Source organism: Brachyistius frenatus, unplaced genomic scaffold, assembly GCF_029030835.1.
Source record: "Brachyistius frenatus isolate BFR_SWC_R1_liver_20210118 unplaced genomic scaffold, ASM2903083v1 Contig_84, whole genome shotgun sequence".
Lineage (NCBI taxonomy): Eukaryota > Metazoa > Chordata > Actinopteri > Embiotocidae > Brachyistius > Brachyistius frenatus.
This window is the reverse complement of record NW_027210683.1, coordinates 1,794,312-1,821,605: the sequence shown is the minus strand read 5'-3', so window position 1 is coordinate 1,821,605 and position 27,294 is coordinate 1,794,312. Positions and strand designations below refer to the sequence as shown.

At 41.3% G+C, this 27,294-nt stretch overlaps 1 protein-coding gene across 1 annotated transcript; it reads right to left on the bottom strand.

Annotated features, from left to right (window-relative positions):
* Window positions 1-3,015: 3,015 nt before the first annotated feature.
* On the bottom strand, window positions 3,016-22,383 carry LOC138627433 (ceramide synthase-like). The gene is made up of 5 exons (XM_069709761.1): window positions 22,060-22,383; window positions 15,030-15,116; window positions 12,281-12,500; window positions 5,494-5,589; window positions 3,016-3,412 (listed from the first exon to the last, which is right to left on the bottom strand). Exons 1-5 carry the CDS (start codon window positions 22,179-22,181, stop codon window positions 3,107-3,109), a joined length of 831 nt encoding a protein of 276 aa, XP_069565862.1. The 5' UTR covers window positions 22,182-22,383; the 3' UTR covers window positions 3,016-3,106.
* Between the last annotated feature and the right edge of the window lie 4,911 nt (window positions 22,384-27,294).

Here is a 27,294-nt window from a genome sequence, read left to right as displayed (position 1 = left end):
GGAACAAAAGAGGCCGGCCCTCCGCTGGACTCGGGCCAAACCCGACAAACAAGCCCATCATTCAGCCGGGCTCGGCTCTCCTTACTGCCTCGTCCTCACGCCACCGGCCAACAAACAGACCAACCAGAGGACTCAGCACCTTTTACCCACATTCAAGTGAAGGGAGGGGCAGTGGCGGTGGGGATGGGGGTGGAGGTGGTGGTGGGGTGCTGTTAATGAGAACTTTGTACCACTGTGGAGTATTTACAGTGAGCTGTACAGCAGAGTGAGTCTCCAACATGAACTCGGATCCCATCAGTAATCGTCAAAGTAACGTCCTCACAAGAACAAGAAGCTGAATCATCAATTAATTAACCAAAAATGCAATCCGGCACATTCGGCGGCTTCGCTGCCGCAGCTTCACTTGGTCTGGTAGCTTATGGCTCTGACTAATGTTAGCTAGTGTTATATATATATATATATATATATATATATATATATATATATATATAAAATAAAAGAAGTCGATAAATATTGTGTATCTGACTTTTTTTTTTCCTTCCTGTATTTGTTATAATATTTAAAGTATTTACAATCACGCTTCATTTCACAGTTCAGCCGAAGAAAAACAAAACAAAAAACAAGCGATCATGACACAAAACCTTCGCGGTGGGAAAAGATTTGGGATTTCAAACCAAAAACATACGACGTAGGGGGCAATAAAGGTTAAAAAAAAGTGCTGTTGCCGTGACGACCAACATCCGTCAGCCTTAGCGAATGCTACAGCGTAATTAAGAATGACAATTTTATCGGTATCGGTCCTATTTGCCAACTGAGCTGCAGCTGTAAACGTGTCCATGTGCTTTAAAAACAAAACAAAAAAAAGTATTAGTAATAATCAATATACAGTTCTTATTTTTAGCTTTTCAGGATTATTTAATGAATCAAAAAGGAAATGTGGGAGGAGGGGGGGGGATTTGAAATGCAACACGAGACCATCGTTGGTGACGTGGAGTTTGAAACGCGACAAAATACACGTGAAAAGAAGGTAATTATGAGGCGTGGATCGCTTCGTGATGACTCGGCATTAGTGTTGTTTACATGCACCACAGCCTCTTTTGCATAGATTGAATTCAGAGAACACAAAAAGGCCATTTCTTTTTTTTTTTTCTTCTATTTTTTTTTTTTTTAAATCACTACGACTTCTGAACGATTAAGAACATTATCAACTTCAGGGTCTAGATTTGGGTAACAAACTAATACTGCAGCATTTTTTTTGGATAATAACATTTTCTATATATTTTTTGATAAAGCGAAATAAAACAAAAGTGAAGCATGAGACTTTATTTTTTTTTATTATTATTTTTTTTTTTATGAATGCCTTTTAAGATAAATATCTTTATGCAGCCGTGAAAAAACAAAATGGTCCTCTCTGGTCGATTTACAGAGTTTTGAAACTTTTTTCATTTTTTTTTTTTCTTCTTCTTCTTTCGAATGAAAGTAAAACAGGATGTAAATGTCTAGAAACGTTTAGTGTATATACAGCCCTGTGCATTAAGTGCTCAATGCAACACCCGATTCACAAGTGCATACAAATCTCTAGTGCTTCAGAAGAACTCAAAACAGGAACTAGATATTATCTCTGAAGTATCTGCGAGGAATCAAACCTCCAAACGCTCCCGATGGTTTTGTGGTTAACTGCTCAGACGTTTCAACCTCTCTGCCACCTCAACTTATTGCTCTGACCTGGACCCTGAGTTCAGCTGGGAACCGTCCGACCTCAAAGCGCCACATTAGGGAGAGGGCGGCTCTGAACACGGGTCGCCCTCGGAGACGGCGGGACGTCGCCGAGGTTGCCCGCCGTCCGCTCCAGTGTCAACCAAACTGAGATAGTGAGTTCAAGAACAACGCTCACGTAAAACAAATAAACACACACGAACACAGCAGGAACTCAAACAAACAAAACAAAACAAAAGTCCACTTCCTGAATGCCTTCACTTTAGTGTAAGTTAGTGTAAATACGTGAAATATTCCGCATCCAATCATGGCTTCACATTATTATTATTATTATTATCATCCAAGACTTTGAGAGCAGCTTGGGAGACACGGAGGATTCTGCCAAACTGAAATCCTGCAAACGTGTTAAAAAGAGCTAAATAGAAAGGGTGAGGAAAGATGAGGTCGTCGCAGCAGATTCGTAACGAACATCGTGCCGCGCGGGAAACAAAACCAACAGAGGTGAAAGGTCACATTAACTGGGCGCTAACGACGTAGCAGTTTTTAGCTTTAAAGTGTTTGACGAGGGGTTTTGAACTTGCATTTTTTTTTCTTCTTTTTTCTGCCTGAATTTGACATCCCACCGATTATATTATATTATATTATATTATATTATATTATATTATATTATAGTTCGGACTCCGTCTCATCAGCGTGATAAGTGAACGGATGGGAGAGTAAAAGCAACTATCTGACACTCTTACAGCGAAAAACAAAACAAAACATGAAGTCCAAACGCAGCCTGTCGTCACGGCGACTGTCTCACACACACACACACACACACACACACACACACACACACACACACACACACACACACACACACACACACACACACACACACACACACACACTGTAACAGACCTTCCCCAGTCAGCAGCAGCTGTAAACACAGTAGGAGTAAGAGATATAAGATAGCGTCTCTCCACAGAAGCTCCTCTTTATATTTTCTCGTGCGTTTTTTTTGCTCCACGTCGGCGAGGCGAACGTGACCTTTCTTCCGTGTTGTAAATGTAGACAGACACAGTGTAGCACTTCAATAAGATCCAGGTTAGAGCCAAATCACCCTCCACCCCACCCCACCCCACCCACAAAAAACAAAACAAAAAAGAGGAGGAGGAAAAACAAAACCCCAATTCGTCAGACTTCAGTAGTAGAATTAGATCGGTGGTGATAGAGGTCCACGTCGGCAGCAGATTTGTAACAGAGGAGTTAAAAGTGTGCGGAGAAAAATGCCCAGGAGTTGTGGAACGAGAGCAGGCAGTCATGGTGTACTACAGTACAACGGTGGGGTCGAGCTGCGTTAGTAGCTGAGTGTGCGGCTTGAGCGAGCAGTCGTGAAAACCGGATATCAATCGTCCTTCGAGTTGTCCGTGACGGCGGCCGCGGGGGACGGGTCGGGCAGGCGGCTCCGCCGGTACAGGCGGTAGCCCTTTCGGCAGAGCAGGACGAACCAGTAGACCTGCGGCGCCAGGATGCACGTGTTGCCCAGGTTGGTGGACAGCGGCAGGTGGAAGGGCACGCTGTACAGAGGGATGCCGTAGTGGCGGCCGTACATCCAGTACATGAAGGGGAAGAGGGCGATGCGGCACACGAAGAAGGTGAGCAGGACCATGCCGCCGTTGGCCTTGTGCAGCCAGCAGTCCTGGAGGCTGAGCTGGTGGAGGGGACCAGAGGGGGAGGGGGGAGGGGATGGAGGAGGAGGGACAGCGTGGACACAGAGAACTATTTACAGTCGCACTAAAACACAAGATATTCATTTTCCATCTCTAAGTCTGGTTCATGTCAACTGATTTCCAATTTTTTTTTTTTTTCCAATCGGTTCCTGTCGAATATGTTTAAATCTGAACATATAAAACGGATTTATACCCAAAGTTTATGAGACACAATAGCTATAGGAGGTATATTATAGATCCAAGATGGGTGATATCTCCATCATCATCCTCCTCCTGATCTAAAAACACTCCCATCAATGACATCTGGGCATTTCTGGGCTAGTTAAAGGGTAAATTAGTACCAAAATTACCATTTATTCAAATATCTAGCTATATTTCTTTGTTTGCTTTTGTTTTGTGAGGTTGTATGTGACTGGATTTTTAATTTGTGATGCATTCAGCATGAATAAAAAGGCAATAAAGCCAAAGGTTACATGCAAATTAGCTTGTGTGAAAGAGGCAGAGTCCAGGCTGTTGATGTCATGAAATATCGTACTACAGTCTTTACATTTGCCATCAGTTTGTGTTTCTTCAGATGATTTTATAATTATTTTTTGGGGGACATTTGTTTAAAGCACTAACCACGCAGTGAAAATGCCAAACTTCAGGATTAGATTTTGGTCTCCTTCTCTGACTTCATGTCCAACAACTAAATTAATACGAGAGCCTTTGATCTCCTGATCTTCGATTGATGGACTGGACTAACTCCACGCTGCTGATGAGAGCAGTAACAAAACCGTCTAGCAGAGTCTCTGTTAGTGCTGATCCGGTCCTAAAGAGGGCAGCAGTGCAGCTTGACTCGGCTCTTTTTGTGTGTGTGTGTGTGTGTGTGTGTGTCTGCTGACACCAGATGTCAGCAAAGACCCGAGAGCTCCACGGTCCAGTGATTTCACTGAGCTCCACAGTAACGGCTCTTCTATTCTTAGATTAATGCACCGTAAGACACGCGAGCTTCGACTCGCACAATACATACTGTGTGCCGTGTGTCCGGTACGGCTGCAACTTACGAACGCATTAACTGCGGCGGACGTGATCGGAGGCGGGGAGAGCGGACACCGCCGAGGCTTCCTGCCCCGAATGCTGCTGACTGATGCTTTTTGTGTTGTTGTTTTTTTTTTCTTCTTCTGGTGAGCCACGCACCTTAATTATTAATGCAACAGTGACAAGCTACATCCCAAATGAAATGGAGACACTCAGGTTTTTTGACGATGCGAGGATCTGCATGTCACCTGAGTACCGACTGCAAAAGTAAAAAAAAAAAAAAAAAAAAAAAAGATGCCTAAATGATCGATGTGTTAAAGGTCATATACTCTTAATACTGTGTAAATGCCCATGTGTGTGTAACTTTCTGTTATACACTTTTATTTTTTTAGCACTGAAATAGAAATAAATCCGAGTTGACGGCTTTTCTGTATTTAAAAAATTAGACCTACAAAACTGAGGCCATTAAGGAAAGTATCATTTCAAACCCCTGATGGATAGAGTGGAAGTGAAATGAAAGAAACATCCACAGTTTGAGAAGGGTTTTGACCAAAGTAGAGAGCACACGTTGCACATTAATGCTATTTGGTTTTCCACTGCAACAACATACAGTAAACAGAAGCTAAACGATCTCTTCCTTAAGCTCCACCCCCTCAGTTACTGCTGCTACACCTGTCCATTTTCCCAGGCCACACACACACACACACACACACACACACACACACACACAGTCATTTTTGAAACTGCAGAGTAAATGCTGTGTCCTACTCGGGTTTGAGCTCGACGCACACAGTAAGAGGAGCAAGGAGTGCAAAGCTTGACAGGGCCTGTTGTGCCTAGTTACGGTTGCTAAGCTGTGATTGCACCACTGCTGCTCAGGGTAAAGTGTTTAGCAAACGATTGGCCCGACTTGGCCGCGTGGTAGTTGACCCGTCCGACAAAGTGGCCGTGGCCTCGTGACGCGTTTCGCCTCTCAAAGCTCAAATGTCGGTGTTTCCCGGGCGGCCGCAGGTGAAGGTTCGCGTGTACGTGCTCGTCTCACCTGAATGAGTATCTTCCCCAAGGAGACGAAGGGTGTGCTGAGCTCCGTTAGGAACAAGCAGCCGATGAAGAAATCCCCCTGGTCCTTTCTGAAGAACTGAAGACAAACAAGAGCGCACGCAGATTGAGCAAACAAACATCAGCATGGGAAAAAAACACACAAAAAAAACACAGCTGACATTCAAGGACAGAAGAGGCTTCGAAAGTCCAGGTTTGGACTGCAGCCGCTTTTGGCCAAAATATTTCATACGTAGAAATCTTTGCATTTGACCGTCAAATAATTAAATATTTACCAAAAGTAGTCATCGGTCCCTCCAACATTTTACCTCCATACATCCCATATTTCAAGGTGTAACAACAGAGACAGTCTTCCCACAGCACGGCCGCTGGTCCTGCGTGACAACCCGAAACAAATCTGCATAGTATTTGGTAGACTCTGTTTGTATAGGTATCTACAGGGTTTTGTTCAACCTGTTTGAGAAAGGATGTCAGTGTGGTTCTGTTATTTCAGGATATGTATCTGCTCACCTCCCTTTTATCGTATGTGTTTAGCCAACAGTTAAAAAGTTCTAGAAAGACAAACGAACAGAATTCATCATTTCTTCAGATGGTTTTCGAAGCTTTCTACTTCCGGCGTGCCAAAAAAAAGAAGAAGCGGGAAGTGGTTTGGTTTTCGGGTGTAGTTGTGCGAGCCTGGATGATTTCGGGGTGTCTCAAAAAGGCTGTTACGAGAAGCGAAGTACAAATGTGCAATCAGGCACTTGTCATTAAATTTATAACCAGGAAGTTTCTTCAAACAGCTGGTTGTAAATACCAGTGATGAGCTCAGAGCAACTTTATGAGCGCAAATGTTTCACCTCAATGCTGCGATGGGACAGTTCGAAAAGGACCGTGGTAAATATACATCCACTTAATGTGCACGCAGAGGACAGAGGTTTGAGTTTATAATGGGATAACGTCCACTACACTTTGTTGTGGCTTTGCGAATTGGTTCAATTGAAGTTATATACATGAACCCGTCACTGGTAACCACTACAAATACAAACAGCTGCCAAACCTGACATGGTAATGTGATATTTCCCAACTGAATGAGTCGAGGAGGATCAGCCTGGCAGCACAATGAACACTCAAGTCAAGTCCTTCAAACACAGGCGGAAGAAAGCTGCATTGTCTGGTGTTTTGAGGGGGGCTGTAATGTGAGAGGGTCCTTGTTGTCCCACTAGGACGAACAGTATGTGCTTCAGAAATGTTGACTTTGGAGAATCACGATCTTTGACCGCAATTGGAGTCAACACCGATCTGTTGGTAGAGCTCTGAGTTGGAAACTCATTTTTTTTTTTTTTTTTTACCAATAAATACTTTGGTGGTTTGGTTGTACTCTACTCCACATGCAAGCACATACTGAGCACGTGTCAAAACAAACAAATGAAATTGAGGTGGAGACTATGATACCCAGAGGCTGCTGGGTAAACCGTTTTTATCTGGTGTTATGAAGACAACCTTTTTTTGTACAACCACAAAAGGCAGACATCTTACTCCACCACAACTCCAAGACAACAAGGCGAGGGGGGGGGGGATGTCCTGTACATAAGTAATGAATGCAGCTTTCAAATATTGACCAGTGCTGTGTGGTTAGAGATGCCACCCTAGAATAGGTGAGTCAGTCCAGTTGGATAAAGAGATTCCAGACAAAAGACGAGCGCCGTCTGCTCGCCGTGTGCCGGCCACGATAAATAAAGCATGAGCGGCCCGGGACGTGGCTTCGCCATCTGCCCACGGAAGAATGACCGGGACCGCGGCGGGAGGGGGGCGCTTTACACCCCCTCTGCTAAAATACCTGGCTCCAAACCACACCTGTCGTGTGGGGACGAGTGCGTTACCTTTCAAACTTCAGTGTCTGACGGCGAGTACGAGAAATCATTTTCAACTTCACTCTGTCCATATTTATCCATTTAAACAACAGAAAACATTATTAAAAAAACTAATTTTGCAACATAATGATTCTGCATAATGATGCACCGCTCCACTACTGCATGGCATTAACCGTTACCTTACTTTTTCTGTAAGTATCTCCGGAGTTGCTGGTTTCTAATCTTCGGCCAAACAACCCGCCCGGTGTTTATTATTTGCTTTCTCTCTATGCTGTTATTTTCTCTCTCCGCTCTCCAAACTTCTGTCTGAAGTTTCTTCCAATAAAAATGTGGCTCATGTGGGGATTGTTGGGTTTTCTCTCGATAAACATCAAAGTTCTCAACCCTGAAATTACTGATGTTGAGGTTTGGGGCCGATATAAAAATTTAATTAAGGAACAACAACAAACAGTCAGAGTCATAAAGAGTTGAAGAAAAACACAACAAACAGTCGGGCCGCTAAAGAGCCCTGATCTCAACATCAAGTCTGCCTGATAAGCACCTTGCCACTGCACACAAATGGACATCAGCCTGCCTGTTTGCAGAGTCGATTCATTTACGACTTGAGAATCATCTTTAGCCACGAGCTTAACGGTTGTCGTGAACATAAAATCAATGCCGTGAATGTCACCTTGCACCGTCGTTAAATACCGGTGTAAATACAGGACGAATACATAATGAGCAGGTGGTGGCGACGGAAGACTAGAACGGTCCAGAGTTGCTTCCCGACAGTCGTATCCCAACTCCTTCTCCACGTAGAAAGACTCGCCCAGACTATAAAGCCACAGAAAGCCTCCTGACCTCCTGACAGCGGGTCCACACCGAGCGCCTCGTCCTGCCAATCACTCACCAACAAATACCGTTTCATCAATTCAACTTTTTCTCATTCTGCCAATTTGCGATGATTAAATTCTAACTAGTCACGTCTGGTCTGTCACGTGGAGCAGTGCCACGCTGGATGAGGTAACGCCACCCGTGACTGCGATGTTATGAGCTGGGATGTTGCTCAACTGGAAGTCAAACGCTTCACCTTCAGGCTTATTTGCCAACTTCTGATTATCGAGCCTGCCCTTTTACTGCTGATACAAAAGGCCTTTTCACGGCAGAAATGTTGACTCGTCATAACGGGAACGCCGCAGGTGCAACTAATACCGCTAACAATGGCTCGGTTCCATTTACGTGTACCAGACCAGTGGATGAGAACGTACGATACCGGACCTTTAAAACCAGCACATCTAAACGTAACTAAAAAAAAAAATTCCCCTCGGGGACTAATAAAGTAACTACCTAACCCTAACCTATCCTCTAACAGAAATGCCAGATAACTCGACCGGCTCACGTATTTACCTCCGCCAAGTGGCATAAAGTCAACGAACGAGGGATAACAAGAGGAGAAACAAACAGGAGGGGAGGTGGGTTTAGAGAAAAGAGAGGACGACTGCAGCTGGAGCTGAATAATGTAGGGTAATGTGATCCTATATAGCCGCTGACTGCCACTGCAAACAAAGGGCCAGGTTTCCACTGCACCTGGCCTGCTAACCTGGGATACTAGCTGGAAAGCAGAGGGAGTGGCTATGTTCTGCAAACTCGATTACAGTCTGGAGCAAGCTCCTAAATAACTCTGGCGCGTTTGATAAAATATGTATAGGATAGAAACAGAAATGTTCTGGATAAATCTTTGTACAGGACCAGAGTTGTTTTCATTCCAGCCAACACCGAAATAACCAAAATAAGTTATTAATCAGAACACAGAGCACTTCTATGAACTTCCTTGCATTCTTTTAAAGGTATTCAATCTGCTGCCCAAAACTGTGAACTCAGCATTAACAGTCCAGGAGGTTTCCAATTTGCCGGTCATTCGAGCAATAAAAGCCTCTCCGCTGCTGCCTGCTTCCTCCAAAACCTTCCTTTTCAAAGCATACTACATGTTTATCTATTTAAACCTTTTTTTTCCTCCCGAACTTTGATGCTTTCATGTACACCGAGATCTTTTGTCTTCAGTCCAACACTCACATTTCAGCAGAAATATCTCTTCCTGTCTATTCTTATTCACCTGTCCCGCTTTGCAACATCTACAATTCAAAGACATAAAAGAAAACAATAAGGAATAATTTACTGGCCTTTATTCAATAAAAGTGGTCAATAATTACTTGCTTAGTGTTTTTCTTTTCCTGCCATTTACTCCCTTGGAGGCCAGAGCACTTGTTTTTTTCTCTTTGAACTGACCAAGTTAGACTTTATTTCCTCCAATAGACCACAGAGTAAATCAATGAATTGGTCCACTTTACTGCATAAAACAAGGTCAGTTTAAAAGTAGAGAGATTTAGAGAGAGGGAGGCACACTGGTTCATCAGTAAAAACCCACCTCTGATATAACCAAGGATGGTAAGGCTTGAAAAGCAGACCAAAAATAGGAGACGGGAGGTCCAGGACAAAGTCTGCAGTCCCAGACAGGAGGGAGAAACGATTATATTCTTCAAACAAGGAAAATAACCGGCGCTGTTGGACCCACTTTCCTCCAGAGAAAAGGTCAAATCCTGCCGACTTCCACACCCAATTGGTACAAGTCATTTTCCTGATTGTCTCATTGTTGGTTTCAGAAAGTTAAAAACATTTTGATGCTGTAACAGTGCGGGTAACTTCGTCCCCTGCGCCAACTTTCAGGGATTTCAGCCTTTATTCACGGTATAAGTTTTTCATGGTATGATAACTGTCTAACCGATAACAGTATGACAATATTTTACAATTATAACAACCGTTATCATTTACAATGACCCTTAAATGAATGAAAACACACGGTTTCTTTTGGTTGAACGCTTCAATATAGTTGAAATTTACAACTTCTTTTTAAATTGAAGTGTAAAAAGTCTCCTTTTTGAAAATAAATCAAACGCAGTAATATAAAAGCAGGACTTTACTGCTGTAGTTGGCTGAGGTGGAGCTCTTATGAATTGTTTTCTTCTAATTACGGATTAAACTGCTGATTGTTTTCTCTGTTAATGCTTTTATTGCTTTGTTTGTTTAGGGCAATTGTAAAGGCAGTTCTCACTATTTTGGGGGAAATTTGACAATGATTTAAATAGCTGCCAGTTCCTGAAAGCCAGACTGATCCTGTCTGAACCTTAGACTCACACACTCCTATGGTCCAAAAATGCAGCTGCGAAGTTGTTGACTGGTTTTAAAAAGAGCGAGCCCATTACCCAGGTCTGAGCCATGAGCCTCTCTTCCTTGGCTCCCTGTGCACTTTAGCTCAGGCCATTACAAAGCTTGGCCTCTGCTAGGACTGATTATTAGTTAAGCCACATATTTGTAACAGAGCCATCTCAACATGACTGTTTCTGTGGTTAATTTGGTCTTTTAATATGCTTCTAAACAGGAAGTCACCAGTGAGAGGAATTAAAAAAGCTGATGATGATTCAGTATTGTGAGTTTAGTTGGAGAACGTTGTGTTTGAACCACAGACTGGATATAAAAGTGTTCGTAGCTTCCGGGTCTGAAAAATTAGACCGATGCAGAAGTGCCTTAAACTGCAATACCACCGAGGGCCACTAGAGGTCGGCTCCAAAAAAGACTCGCATCTAACTCATTAAATACAAGTCAATAAAAATAAATTCTACAAGTCATTTCAGCGTCGTTAGCTTAAATTTCTTCTTAATATTTTTCTATCGGTCGATCGGAAAATAATCCCGTCGTTAATTAGAAAAAAAAGCTTTTAAAAGTCGTGTGTTTGATTGACAGGCCTGTGGTGCAGTCAGGTTACAGCTTCCCCCAGCTCATCCAAATATGGTCACTTCCTGCTCCAAACCGCTTCAAACTAGCAAGATAGCGACAGCCAACATCTGAACCCAAGGCCTCATATTTTTCAGTTTCCTTTCATTTCAGGCTGCATCCGTTTATTTAAATAAAAACTGGACTTACACACTAAAAAGGACCTGATAGATAATCAATGACAGCGAGCACCACGTCTACTTTTCGCCGCCACTTAAGTAATCATTAGGAGACGATGCAACTTAAAGAAAGGATTGATTTGAAACCACTGCACAACATTAGAGTACGCAGTAATAATGCATTAATGGACCGTATCAAAAGAACACAATTTATGACTTATCATGAGGGAGCATTAACTGTCTTCAAGTTGCTATTTGAACCACCCTGAAATAAAACAATATCTGTCTTAAAATCACTGTAGTATGCTTTGAAAAATTGCCGTTAGTAATTTAAAGTATAAATTCAGGGTCGATTTTCATAATTAATTGCTTAGAATTAAATCAAATACAGAAAGTAATGGCTAATTTCCCAAAGCGCAAGGTGGCACTTTTAACAACCAAAACATCATGAGTTTACAAATCCTGCAAAAATTCCAATAAATCTTTTCTGGCTTTTCACTTTAATAATTAAATTACTGTCAAATGTACAAAGTTGGAACCCAGCAGATGTGTTTTCTGTTGATCAACTACTTGATTAATAGACTTATAATTTCTGCTGTAGAGTTCGGCAAATAAATATAAGGTTCCACTTACTATTACATTTTTTTTTTTTTTTTTTAATAAAATAAAATAAAGTCAGGATCTGCTTTTTTTTTCATTTACAAATTAAGACTTAGCAAATTATAACAAGCCATAACCACAGATATAACGCCTGGAACTGCCCCGCGGCAGAGTGCACACAAAGACTGTGATTTGCGATGCTAATTGTTTCAGCACCGGTGCTGCATAAGACTGATTCCTGCCAGTAGCCATTGCAGGAAGCTAGTGATCCATCACCAACAGCACCGCCTGCATTTACATCCAGTTTCCTTAATTATTGGTCTGGACTACTGACAACATGACCTCATCAATGCTTGTTCTTCTCAACCCCCCCCCCTTTCCTTCTCCTCACCAGCGTGACAGGCAGCAGGATGATGAGCAGGGCGATGTGATGCAACACCAGAAGGAACTCTCTGCGGACGAAGGAGTTGACGGTCCTCAGCGAGTGCCGCTTGTAGTCCTCGTGCCCTTTGACGCGGAAGCGGTGGTAGTGACTGAGGTACATGGCGAAGATGTCGTACGTCATGTAGGGGACACCGTACCCTATGACGAAGTAGGTGGCCAGCCAGTGTCTGATGAAGAAAAAGAAAAACACAAAATACATTTTAATCATATTGAGAGTGCCGTCTTAACACTTCGGCCTCTTTTTTTTTTTAATCGTGACAACGATTCGGACACGTTGCATCGAAGACCGAGCACAACCTGATTCTCCCCGATTTCTATATAAAGAAATGACACGTGGAGTTAACTGTGCACAAGAAGAGCAGGGCAGGACATCAGAGTAAATGAAACACAGCGACAAACAGGGTTTTTTGAAAAATGTGTCAGACTGGCAGAAACCCAGCAAACAGTGAGGAAGAAGTCTGCTCAGTGCATCTGTATTTAAAAAGGACAGCGCAGTAACGCTGCATATTTGTAGTGTAAAACGTTCAATATGGAGTTATCGAGGCTGGGAAAACTTGATTTATTACCTCACGTGTTATGCGACCTCCTCTAATGTTAACATTAACATTACATACGCATCATTTTGAGCCGAAAGCAGCTTTATGTACGAGCTGTGGAGTCTCTTTTTATCGGTCTGTGGTTCGCCATCTGTCAGCTCTGAGGATCACACAGGACCGAAGCAGTCACTTACTGCTGAAGTTTGGAGGTGGTGGGAAAAAAACAACCAAAAAACGGATTAAACATTATGAAAGCAATGTCACGCTATAACTGGACCAGACCTCAGTAGCACAGGCTACATCTGGATATAGGTGAGTCATGTAGCGGCACACATTTTTATATATATATTTTATAATTGGACATGGGAAATATTCATTTTAAGCTTTTCTAGACAACAAAACAAAAGATTATTCCTTATTATTAAAAATCATCATACATTAATTTACCATTTTTTTTGCAGTTGTTTACAATATACCCAAACATAAACATAAAAATGCAGGGTGTCCTTTACCGGCTACGATTAAACAGTAACAAGTGCGATACATATTTTTTTATTCAAAAATTATGAAAAAAATAAAATAAAAACAAATAAAAAAAGCTATCTTACATAAGGTGAGCAGGTTATTAAGGCCGTCTGAGGTTTCAGTGGTCCTACCACAGCGTTCGGAGCTACGAGACGCTGCACTAGATGGTAAACCAAAGTGACCTTTACTTCCAGGAGAAGTAAACACACACAGACACTCATTTAACCAATGCTGCCTTTCTCCCCTCTCACATGCAAAACATGCAAAGGCTTTAAGGCAGGCTTACGTAAGTACAGTATAATAAACAGCTTGGATGGCCGCGCTACTCTAACGAGCACCGATTACCGTTGATGGTTAATTATGTGGACAGAATGGAGTAAAGCTGCGGGGCAGAGCTGAGCTACTGACCTCCGACCTCTGACTGGGTTCTTTAGCTCTTAAGGTCGGCGGATGGCGATTAAGAGCAGTAAGGCACAACAAACAGCTCAGGACGCAACGAAAGGCTACTGCGGTCTCGTAGCGCGTAAAAAGGTGCATGAGCTGGTTTTTGAGACGCGCTCCTCCCTTCACACGAAACATACAACGCACATCCTTCAAGCAGGACAGCAAGAAACTACCTAATACAATCATCTGGATAGCTTAGCATTAGTGTGTTTCATTGTATGAAGGCATTTGTAGTTGTTGTTTTTTTTGCTCTAAAAATATTAGCATGAAGCAGATATATTCTGAAAGATTTGTGCCCTATTTCAGGGATAATTCCAGCTTATTCTGACTTTGCTCTTATATGGATGTTGTTTTCTACTGGATACACAATGACTGCGTCCTCATCAAAGGACATCGCTAAGATCAGGAAACACCTACACGGCACAAAGTGCTTAAACGAGGCCAGAAACCAAAAAGGAGTCAGATGAACAGTTCAGCCGGGTCATATAAACCACGTTATTCACATCCAGTGGGACCAAACAACTGGCTGAGTGGGAATTAGGGTCTCATTAAATGTCCCACTTGGTCCACAACTTAAGTCACAGATTTTAAAAACCAAATTCTCATCTGTGTGAAATTTCAAATGTTTTTTTGTTTGTTTGTTTTTTCACCACTACAGAACCTTTGGAGAGTTGCTGCCTGTGAGGCCACGCAGGCCAAATGAAGTGACAGATTGTGATGCAGCATTAGAGTATTCATGGTTCTGACTCCGAAGCATGTGTCAGTTAAGCTCCAGGCCGTGTGCACGTCACAGGGCAGCAGCAGAACTGAGCAGCGTTGTGCAGGACTTAAGCTCTGTGGGTGAAGGGGAGGGGTGGCGGAGATAAGCGGCCCGAAACTGGGACTGCCCCGAACCCGGTCGCTGACTCAGTGGGATTACCAGGCTAGCAGCGGTAGCCTAGCGTCACACTTTTCTAAACCTGAATCGGAAGGAGGGTTGTGCTAAGCTAACACTACCTCACGGACAGGTGTCGGATCTGGAGGCGGGGCCTGGATGAAAAACCGCTGCCCAAGAAAAAGAGTTGGGACATACATGAGGAAAAGCAAGTCACACCTGAAAACCCTCCAGTGTTTCTCCTCCAGAAGAAGACGGACTCATCGTGTAATCGTGATCAAGTCAAAATGAATGCGATGAATAACACGAAGTCTGACCTGTCGTTAATGACGTTTCCCCGGCATGATGCCACAACAATGACTCCTGCTGTTGTCGCCATGACAGCATGGATGGAGGACACCAGTCTGCAAAAGAGACACACACAAAAAAAATACCTTAGGTGGAGAAAATGTTATTTAAACATTTATTCACTTGTATGAACGATACATGATGATGTGTAATATAGATATATAACACTGGGTGGCTAAATGTGGGTATTTATAGTGTATGTTTTTAAACATGCTAGTGCTGTCCGCTGGTCCAATACTCCAAATATACACTGAATACATCCCCACGGGTTTTCGTAAAGACATTTACCTTAACTTTTAATCTACGACCATCGTTGGGTCGAATCATAATGTGTCCCATACTTTGTTTTATGATTGACAGCTTCAGCTGAACTGTGTGTTTAGGACTAATGAGCTGTAAATGTGCTGTGATCAGCAGTGGTTTGTTCAGAATTGGACAACTGGGATTTCCAGGAATTTATTAACGAATAAATTGTATTAAATCTGTGTTTTAACACGGGTGTTACTCCAATAAACCTCGTCCGTCAAACTACGGCATACAATACTCAGTACGTCGGATAAACTGTGCAAAGAAAAGAAAGAATATTCGCTCTATCTACGTTATTGATAGCTCAATTTGTCAGAACTTGACAAATGTAGGTCATGTTGTGAACAAGTGTCCCTTCAGGTGAGCTACTCAAGCAGTCAGACATACAAGTTGAGTGTATCAGCGTGGGATTAGCAGCGCCCCAGCCTCAGCTTTCCTTGTCTATAAACAGACCCGTGACATAGGAGAACTTGGTACATCTCTATTTGAAGTGTCCCACGGCATACACCACATTCACAGGCCTCAAAGAGTTTACTCACAACTCCAGGACTCACGATAACATGACTGATTGTAACGTGAAGAAAGTGCGCTGAAAAAATATCCACATTTTGAGAGATGAAACGGCAGCGCCGCTTGTGATTTTTCTTTTTCTTTCTTTCTTGTAATGCTTCAACGGAGTTATTTTTGTCCGATTTAAACAGGACATTGGATTATATCACCAATTTGTTCAAACTATGAATGACTGATTTTGCTCAGACGAGCTCTCTCTCTCTCTTTCTCTCTGGCTGCTGTCCAACTTGGCAGCACTGACAGTAAGCTGCTTTGAAATCAGAAAACATGTAATTTATTCCCCGGCACTCAATGCAGCCATAATAGACAGTCGCCCCTTTAACGCACCACTTTGTTTAGGAATGATTTTTCCCTATGGGTCTGTTTTTTTTTTACATCGCCACCTACTCATCACCACCGACAGCGATGAAGGGAAGCAAACACGGGTTACCTTGTGAAACTGCAAGTGGGACAATTACCCAGCCCTTGTTCATTATGGATGAGAGGCCTGTGTGGGCTAGAAACCCCCCCAAAAAAAACATTTCTAATTTACACATTTCTGGTGATTTGGAGAGTCTTGCTGAAGATTAATACCGCACTAGGACAGTACTGATCTGAGCACTATCGGCTCATTTTAACACCAGAAAAGAAGGATATCGCGTTACTACCCAGTACTGTCTTCTTTAGCGCCGTACCCTTCCAAACAGAAACCGGATTATGGGAGCGATCGTGAGGTTTGAAGGTCTAAGATCGAGTCAAAATGTCAAAATAATCACGTAGATTATTTATTTAAAAAAAACGACGTGATTTTTAGAGTCGTATAGCTCTCAGAGGAGCTGCGTTACATGATCAGAAATGTTGCTTTCATATTTACCAATATCGATAATTATCAGAATATACATTCAACACAACAGGAAACCCTTTTGGTGAGGAACCTTTTGAAAGGCTCTAAACTATGGTTTATTTTGGAATCAATAACTTGTTATATGTTGTTGGGATAGGACACGATTTTCAAGCATTCAAATAGTCATTATAATATAAAACAACGAGTATATGCGACTATTGTTTTTGCTTATTTCCCCCCTTTTTACCGGCGCCTGGTTGTAATGCGCTACTCCCTTCAGAAGGTGGCGGTATTGCGCCGAAGAGGTGTCTGCGTACCACCGACATTAGGAGTGAAGCACCGAGCAGATGATCCATCCACTGAGCAGTAATCAATGGGCAGACGAAGCGAGTTTGATGTTGGACGTGCTTCTGATCCGCCTAAACAAGGGTTTTCAGTTTGAGGGTTTCCATTAATAATCAGATGGTTCAGAGCAAAATTCAAATAGTAGTTTTGCTTGAAAAGCTCATCATTAACATCTTGCTATTGGCCGAGTACAGTCGTCTCTTAGAGGGATGGACCCGGTTTATTTTACGGGCCACACGGTCTTTCTTCTAAAGACGCATTTTACATTTCTAAACTCTCATCTACAAAACAAAATCACAAAAATGAAAACCACAAAACCAACACTTCTGCCTTGTGGAGTACGTGGATCCAGTGTTGGACCTTTTCCGGAGGATCATTAGACCTGATTGAAAATGCGGTCATCTCCAAAGAGACCCAAACGGCTAAAGAACACGATCACTTAACAAGCAGCTGACTCCGAATCTTTCCCTGTAATGATGATGATGATGATGATGGTGATGCACCATGTGATCAGCATGTCCCAATAGATCCACTGAGGTATTACACATGTAGTCACAAAGCCCTTTAAACCCTCACAAAGACAACCAAACTACCCAGAAAATGTCCCTCGGAGCGGGCAGGTCTCCGGGCAGGTCCCCGTTTCCAGGTTCCAAAAGTACTTTTAAAAGGTCAGCAGACTGCTTTCTTTCTTTTTAAATGGTGTGGTGCAAACAGTAGAAACAAAGACAGTATTTATGTGGTTTCCTGCGTGAACCTGCCGTCACCTCGCACCAAAGTCTACGGGGAGTGCGACCACGACGCCGAGCGATCGGCAAGGCAACGGTGGACACGTGACCGGCGAGTACCAAAAAAAACCACACACACACACACACACACACGACACACACACACACACACACGCAAGGCCCGAGCTGGGAAAGACTAACTGGTTTCTCTCTCTCTCCATACAAACTCAACACATTTTCTCCTTACGCCTTGCTGCCTTCTAAGGCTGCGTACTCTGTCACAAGACCCAGATTTTACACAGCACATTCATTGTGTGTCCGCCAATAACCCCCTTCGCTCCGCCTGCTGATGAAAGCTTGGGTTTGACGTGGGTGAGGAGCGTGCGTAGGGAAGAAGAAAAAAAAAAAAAGGGGGGTGAAGAACGCTTCGCTGCCTTGTTCGACAATGTTGTCTTTTCTTTCCTGCTGTGTCAGCCCAGTGATCCACCTCAGCTTCCTTTCACTTCAACCCAAGTCTTCCTCCTGACTGTTTGCGTTGTACACGGACTCTGTCATGTCCTGTCACACACACACACACACACACACACACACACACAGTGTCTGACAGTCAGGAGGGGTGAGGTTGGGTTGTTGGGTTTTTTTTGCTCCTCCAGTAAATGGGCTACGTAATCTGAGGGTCTACGGGCGCTGCAGCAGAGCGTAAGAAAAAGTGACAGCACAGGCAAAAAAAAAAAAAAAAACAGGGTAAAGTGCATTTCATGGCAAGAAGGAAGTTTCTCTGCCTCTCTCTTCCCATCACATCTCAGCAATCGCACAAATGGATGAAGCAACGTCGCCGACGGCGTCGTTCTTAACCCACTACTGCAGATTAGTGGTAATCGTTTATCAATTAGCTTTGTACTTTAACAAACTCACCCGTCGTTTAAATACCAAACCGGTTCCAGTTTTCCAAACCAGACACCTCCACTGAATTTGTTTTATATCATTATATTCAAATTCAAAGACGAAACAAGTCTTTTTTTTTTGCAATTTCCTGATTTACCTTTAAAAGCCTTAAGATTGAGGCCCAAATACCCCCCCTCCTCATCCCCCACCTCCCCACACACACACCTTTTGATGTATAGAAAGGACAAAAGTAGTTGTGTAAACGTGACTCATACTTTGTGTAAATGAAGCAATATAGATTTCTGTCAACTTGAAGCGGTTGCTTGTTGGTAAACTGCAGCGGAGAAATCTCTAAATCCTTAAATTAGAAGCACGACTGCTGCGTGAGTCTTAAAAGGCAAACTGTGACTCTGGCCATGAGACTCTTTAGTTCAAAGTGTGCTGGGACACGGTGACTTATTATAATCCCTTGTGAAGTCAAGCGTTGTTCTTTAAAGTAGGCTGACCCTTTAACAACAGCAGTGTTTTTGTCGGGTGATGTGGTCTGTTGCGTGTTTTACCGTCAGACACTGCTGTATCAGCACTTTTTTGTTGTTGTACTTCCTAAGTAATAAACCTGTCAATCAAGCGATGCAGCCAGACATCTTTTTGTCAGTCGAGTCACGATTGCTGATTATTGGCACAGATTTGAAACATTTTCACGATTATGTTTATTTTAATTTTTTTTTCCAATTGCCGATCAAATATATTAATGTAAAAACAAACGTGCTGCTTTGACACTGATGCAGCAGTTTGTCTCAGTCTGCAGTTACAACATTATTAAAGACAGAAGCTAACAGTGTTGCCGACTCGAGCTAACACTTTCCCAACCAAGAAATATAAAGATTACAGAAGAACCTTTATATTTCAGAATACATGTATTAAAACATGCTGCTGGTGCTTCGATAAAAGATTTATTTGTTGTTATTCCAAGATAATCAGTCTACTTGTTTCCGAATAATCAGTATTGGTATCAGCCCAAAAAAAAAACCCACAAAAAAAAACCCACCACATATCGGTCATTCCTTTTTGCTGACACTCATTACCCACTTCCCATTTTTTTCCCAGACACAGTGGAAATGTCAGGAAGTTGTCTTTGTGTAACAGAGATGATCATTATCACTTTAAAAACAGCAACACAGTGGAAAAGCTTCAAACTGCTCCCTACAGGTGTGTTAACATGCCAACAGCAGAGGCACCTTGAGACGACCACATGATCGCAGCTGGTTAATCAATTCGTCCAAAAGCATTCAGCAGAAGTCACATGTTAAGTTCCAGCTGTTTTTATTTGATCTTATCTGGTGAGAAACTGATGGTCTTAGGTTAGGTAGTTACTTTATTAATCCCCGAGGGGGACATTTTTTTTTATTATTTAAAATTTTAAAATTTCAGACATCTTTTTGTCAGTCTAGTCACGATTGGTGATTATCGGCACACGATTATGTTTATTTTTATTTTCAATTGCCGATAAAATATATTAATGTAAAAAAAAATTTTTTAAATGTTTTTTTTGTTTTTTTTAATCTTTCAGGGTTTCACAATGTTGTTCACAAAAAAAAAAACAAAACAAAAAACTTCTAAATAAGTGACCTTTGGTAAATTGTAATTTTCTTTTTTTATTTGACCACATTATAAATTAAAAAATAAAATACATCAAGGCGCTGTCCAAACACCTTTTCAAGCCCTGCTGGTGGTAAAATAACACACGTTTGGCTCTTTCTCATCTCGTCTACGTTTTTTGGACCGACCTCGAACCCTCTCACGAGTCGAGGTGGAGACGGAGGCGACGACTATTTGGCATTTTCCCAGATCGGTGAGTTTGGATTCTGATGATTACGCAAAATGATCGAAGGCTGCTCAAATAATTGCAATTTGGTGATTATATAATAATTGTGAAAGGCCAGATTTTGACGAAAATTAACATCTGGTGATTAAAATGACACCTAATTTATCACCTTAAATATTAACATGAATTTGTATCATTATATTAGACGAAAACGTGAAGTGACAAGTTGATATTTATAATCATCAACATCAGCCAGTTTTACAGTGACTTATTAGAGAAAAATTAAACACTGGGGACTTTAAAAAAAATAAAATAAAAAAGTGCCATAATTCAGTATGAACCCGGCTAAAAACTGAATTAAAGACACTAACACGATCCAAGCTGGGAGATCTGTGTTGATTTAATGTTAGAGAAGGAGCAGTGTGACCCCCCCCCCCCCTCCCCTCCCCTCCCCCTGTAATGGACACTTGTAAAAAGAAAGGAACAACACTGAGCATTTAGTAAATGATCAAGAAAGCGTTGTGCGGGAGCAGGGTTCAATGTTTTCCAGTGCACAGCTAACTCAGCAGTCGGGCTCTGACCAGGAGCTCAGAGGAGGATTAACCGGAGCGACAGCCTACAAATGAGCATTGAACTGAGCTGTGCACATGTGAGCAAAGTCACACTGACCCAGAAAACACCCGGCACTACAATTCATAGTCATGATTACTTCCCGTCAACCTCAAGAGATGTGTGTGTGTGTGTGTGTGTGTGTGTGGGTAAAAGTTGGGATGAGGTTGATGTGATGTTTAAATTGAATTATTCATAATAACATCACGCTGTGGCGTTTTGTTTGTTATATATGGAAAGATGTCCCTCCATACGTGGAAGCAGGTCAGAGTCCAGACTACGTATCCGCACGTGAAGCCATGTTTCCACCAACTTTGGAGTAACTTGTATTTTATTATTCTTTAAAATCTTTTTTTTTTTTCATGCATTCAGAGAAAAAAACCAACCTGCACGTTTTAAACCGTGTTTCTCCTCAGCGAGCTTCGACTTTCTTGTTTTTTTTTTTGCCCTACAGGGACCCATAGTTTGGATTTCATATCTGCAGATGTACCGACTCTACGGGGGATTACCGAGCCCCCTCGTCTTCGATTTATTATTATTATTATTATTATTATTTTAAAACCACGTACTGCAAAAACACAACATGCAAAATATCAACCACACAAAATAAACACACGGGTGATTTAAAAAAAAAAAAAAAAAAAAGAAAAATATCAGCGTTGAATTCGAAGTAAAAAAAATAAAAAAAATAATAATAATAAATAAATAAATAAAATAAAAATTAAAAAAACGCGAGAAGACTGACAGGCTAGCGAGTGTTCCTAGCTTGGAGTTAGCTAGCACGGGGGTTGTTGTGTAGCCGTGTTCCGGTGTGTGTACGGAGGGATGGACCGGAGCTCGGTGGGTGTTTATTTGTTTGTTTGTTTGTTTGTTTTGGTGGTTGTTGTTGTTTTGTTTTTGTTTTTTTTTACCTCTCGCTGACCAGCACCACGTCGGCATCGCTCCAGTGTTTGAACACACACGGCAGGATCCTCCTGAAGGCGAAGAAGAGACCCGGGAAAACTACGGCGCCGCAAGCTAAAACTTGCAGCATCCTGCTGTCCGTGGTGTCGCTCGCTCAACGGCTCGCTCGCTCTCTCTCTCTCGGTGTCGGTGTCGGTGCTCTTCACCGGGAACGGTCCACCGTCAACACACACGCACACACATCAACACACACACGCGCGCACACACTCACACACTCCGCTGAGGCTCATCAGCAGCAGCAGTAAGCGGCGGCGGCGGCGGCGGTACCCGGTGCGGAGCTAACGGAATACACGGGACGTCCGGTGCGGGATTTTCAGAATAAATGTCTTTTGACCGGGATCACTTCCGGTTAAGCAGGAAACGCTGGAATCACGTTGCGGTTTTTTTTTTTTTTTTTTTTTTTTTGCCTTATCGGTTCGGTATTTACTTTATTAATCCCCGAGGGGGGATTTCTTTCGCTTCGGCAGCATACAGGAAAGCAATAAAATAATAATAGAATAATAAAAAAAACAATAAAATAGCAGTAAAAAAAAAAAAAAAATGCACAGTATATATAGTGCAGTATATATCTATATATATTATATACAAACAACCAAGAAACACAGACAACGGTGTTATTGTTGCGTGATGGATTTTGCCAGAGGTGAGTTATTGTACAGACTTGAATGATCTCCTGTATCTGTCCTTGTGACAGATATATTTTGAAGGAAAACGTTTTTTTGTTGTTGTTTTTTTTTCAGCTCATTTCAATTTAAACTGCCAAAACAGGGGTTTTAATTAATTAAAATGAATCTACATCTACACGATTGTAATAATTCAACATTTTAATACCTCGAAATCCAAATACTTGGTCCTGCATTTAAAAGACGTTAAACATGCTTTATTTAAATGTTGTGCCACATGAGGGCAGTGAAAGTGTCATATCATCACTCGTTCTTATGACTAATTTGTCAGCAAGCACTTGTCACTAGACACTGAGCTGCCTTTGTCAGTGATTTAGAGTCATGTGCAATATTCACTCTGCATTTAGAGAAAATAAATAAATATCTGTCTCTTTAGCTGGGAAATGCTTCTCTCTTCACCAGCCGATCAATAACTTGAGGCTTGCAGATAAACAGCTGCCTTCTGCCACTAGAAACAAGGCTTTTAATGAGAGGTGAAACTCAACCAAAATGTGCCATACATCCAAAAGCAATGAATTTAAGGAGGCTAAACAAGGCCAAAGAGCTGAAAAAACAAACTTCACAGTTCAACACCTCTGACAGTCTCCGTATCTGTTGACTATTTGTCAGCTATCAGCTGTCAAGTAAACACTCTCTTTAAAGTCATCTGACCTGTGTAGCATCTGATAGCTGCTTGTGGAGTGTCTGGAATCAAACATTTATTTTATCCACTTTTTTGTCCCCTCAGTTTTTTCATGTCTTAGAGTTGGTTTTAAATGTTGTTCTCCTTTTTAAGGCACTTTGTTACTTTGTTTTGAAAGGTACTACATAAGTAAAGTTTATGACTATTAAGATTCACCAAAATATAAAAACAACTTTTGTATTGCAGCTGTGAAAGGACATCTAAGTTACACCAATACACTACTGCTGGAAACTATGAATTGTTCTATCTTTTTTTGAAGTTTTCAGAGGATTAAACAATAGAAACATCTCCGTTTTATTTTGATGGCCTCTCTTCAAGGTGTAATAATCTTTATTTGGGAACAGAAGAACTACAAAACAAGACAGACCCAGAACTTAAACATGTCGTTCTGTGTTTTTGCCTTACAAAGTTCTTAACTTTAGATTAGAATTCCCCATTTACACCAGACAAAGAGGAATATTATTATCCATTAACCTTTTTTTTAAAGTTAACTATTGATTATTTTCATCACTAATTAATCTGATTTATAAGAAATGTCTTGTTCCGTCATTGTCTCTGTCCCATTTTAGTCACCCACCTTTTTCACAAGTCAAAAAACACATATCTACAGACGGGATTTCAGAACAAAGGCATGACGACCTTACGTCTCTAAGTAACCTGTTATCATAGGATCCATATCTTATTCTTAATTCAATTCAACTTTATTTATATAGCGCCAAATCACAACATAGGTTATTTCATGGCACTTAACACATTAAAGTCCTTACAGCAAGACTTTACAATATTATACAGAGAAACCAACAATTCCCACATAAACTAGGAGGGAAAAACTCCTCTTTAAGGGAGAAAAACCTCCAACAGAGGGAAGAAAAACTCCCTTTAACAGGAAGAAATCTCCAACAGAACCAGGCTCAGAGGTGGGCGGCCATTTGCCTCGACCGGTTGGGGTGAGAGGAGAGCAGAGAGAGAAAAGGACAGCATAGAGATAGAAGAGAAGAACTGTTGGTGGAGACGACAATCACAGAGCAGAGACATGCAGCTCCATGACGGGACATCTGGAAAAGAAAGAACAGAAACTGCACGAGCGAAGGAACTGAATGGAGACAACAGACAATAAGAAGAAACTATGGGAGAGAAGAAGATGGTGAGGTATGAGTCAGTTAAAGAGTAGGAGGAAAGAAAAGAAGCTCAGCATGTAACGAGGTCCTCCAGCAGCCTCGGCCTATAACAGCATAACTAAGGGTTGGTTCAGGTCTACCTGAGCCAGCTATAACTATAGGCTTTATCAAAAAGGAACGTTTTGAGTCTAATCTTAAAGCTAGAGAGGGTTTCTGACCCTCCAACACAAACTGGGAGCTGGTTCCACAGGGGAGGAGCCTGAAAACTGAAGCTCCGCCTCCCATTCTACTTCTGTAAACTCTAGGAACCACAAGTAGACCAGCGTACTGAGAGAGAAGTGCTCTGCTCTTAGGTTTCCTTATTGCCATTTCATGACTAGCATAGTTTCAATATGTCTGAAATTGTGCAATAGTAAATGATAAATTAATGAATCCAGGGTCATCTGAGGATGATAACAAATTACTTCCTCAGATTGTTTTAAAAGGTTTTTTTTATTACAGGCATGAGATAAGTTTATCAAAGATGCTAGCTAACTGTTCCTTTGCAGCTGCCACTCCACTGTAACTGGAATAAGGAGTACAATCCTGAATGTAATGAGTAGTGCAGCTGTCAGTGGTCACGTCTGCTGGTTGTCCAGTTGCCGAGAGAGAAGATCTAGGCGGCAAAGATTATTCAAAAATGTTTTTAACATAGAGTAAAGAAACATGGAATCACACAGAGCTATGTCATAGTTTCACACCCTCAAAGTAATTTTTTTTTTTATCTGTTTACTGATAGCGAGCAACAGTAAATTGCCCCCAGCAGTTTTGTTGGTTTTGAAAGTGTGGTTGTCAAAGAGTCACACTGATATTACGATACTTATAAATCAACAGGTTCATAAAAGTAAGTTAACGTACTATATCGTTATGGCTTCAGAGTTGTTGGGCTGAACCAGGGCAGATACGGAAGCCATTTTAGTGGATGTAAGTCAAGCTTCCGATTTGTTATCATGTATTTATAATAGATGCTGCTTGCTGATTCTGTATTCTGACGAAAGTTTAATACAATAAAAAAAAAAGCTCCATTACGCCAAAACAAAACCTCGCGTCATGTCACTACTATTTATAAACCTGTAAAACTGTAATGTGATACCAGTTCTTTGTCATCATACACACTTCCTTATTCTTCAACCTTTATAAAGTTATAAGATTATAAGGTATAACCTTTATATTGATGTATCTAAAGCACTTAAGAAAGTTGTTCTTTATCAAAATCTGGCACCCATATCACTCACAATGCAATTTATCAACTAGCGGTAATCTAGCCTCAAACTGCCATAAAATGTAATATTGAAAATAAAATGTTTAGAGTAAATGTGCTGAGTCACTTTCTGACTTTTCACCGCTGCAGTTTCTGATGTCAAAGTCTTGCTCTTAAAATGTCAAACTTCCTCTCCTGCATGTGGTCCAAGAATGGAGCACTTTGTTTTCAAAATAAAATCTAATCAACATCCAAGCAGCAGTTATGTTTCTGTCAAAATAGCAAACAAGACAGAAGCTGTTAATAGCTACAATTTCTTATTAATATGGTTTATATCAACAGAGTTTTTCTTGGCCTCACCTCAGACTGTTTATAACAGACGTGCTGTCAATGAAAGGAGTCTCTATGTTTAGCTTTAAATCTACTGAAACTCATTTTCTTCTGGAGTTCCACAAGGGTCCATCCTAAGACATTTGATTTTTATTTCTGCTTTGCCACTTTAGGTAAAGATATGTTCAGTTAAAGTCTGATGACACATAGATGACACATTTCTCTCTCCTCAGGATATCTTAGTCCTAAAAACAAGCTTGTGAACACTAATGACTTAAATTGAATAACTAGGGCACAATTTTATTTATTTGAATTTTTTTTTTAATTTTTTTTAGAAAACTAGTTCATGCACCATATTTATATGAAACAGCTTAGACTGCTGTAATATAAATTTATGTCGATGGTTTGCTGTAAAAAAAAAAAAAAAATAGTTCAAGTCAAACGTACTGTATTAGTCTAACAAATCACTTCAGTGGCTCCCAGTGCAATTCAGAAACTATTTATATATTCTACTAGTAATCAATAAAGCACTTAATGGTTTGGCTTCCCAGTACAACTGCCCAGCAAAAAAATCCACTATTATGGCAGATCAACATGCAGTTGTTTTTCTAAGTGAACTGAGAATAAGATGCAGATTTGATGGGGATGATTTTGTATTATTTGGTCAGGTTCTCTGGAATGAGGGATAAATGAAATCTCTCACAACTGCATTTAAAAATATGTGATTTTTCTTATGTATGTTTTTTTTTAATCATATTTTATTGTTCTGTTACCTGTTTACATAGATTTTAAATTAACGGGTGAGTGGGTAGGATTAAGGGGGATCTATTGGTAGAAACATAATATATCCATAATTTTGTTTTGGTTGTTGGTTTTTAATCACCTGAAACAAAAAATTCTGATTATGTTTAAAAAACATTTTTACCTCAGAATGAAAGTTCATCTGAGTTTACACATTCAGGTCAACTGCATGTCTATTTTATTACTGACAAAAAGGGAAAACTCTTCCCAACCTGCAGAGGATTTTCTGTTTCTGTTGCAGGCTGGTCTTTTGGGAAAAATTGGCAGCTATGACTCTTCCACTCTTCATAATGCTGCTGTGCTGTGGTGACCGTGTGTTTTCAGCAACA

Excerpts from the sequence above, each read along its gene's own strand:
- LOC138627433 (XM_069709761.1), bottom strand. The coding sequence starts at position 22,181 with ATGCTGCAAGTTTTAGCTTGCGGCGCCGTAGTTTTCCCGGGTCTCTTC. Across the intron at positions 15,117-22,059 it reads GTGGTGCTGGTCAGCGAGAG|ACTGGTGTCCTCCATCCATG; the intron begins GTAAAAAAAAAC and ends TCTCTTTTGCAG. Across the intron at positions 5,590-12,280 it reads TCCTGCTGCCTGTCACGCTG|TTCTTCAGAAAGGACCAGGG; the intron begins GTGAGGAGAAGG and ends GTTTGTCTTCAG.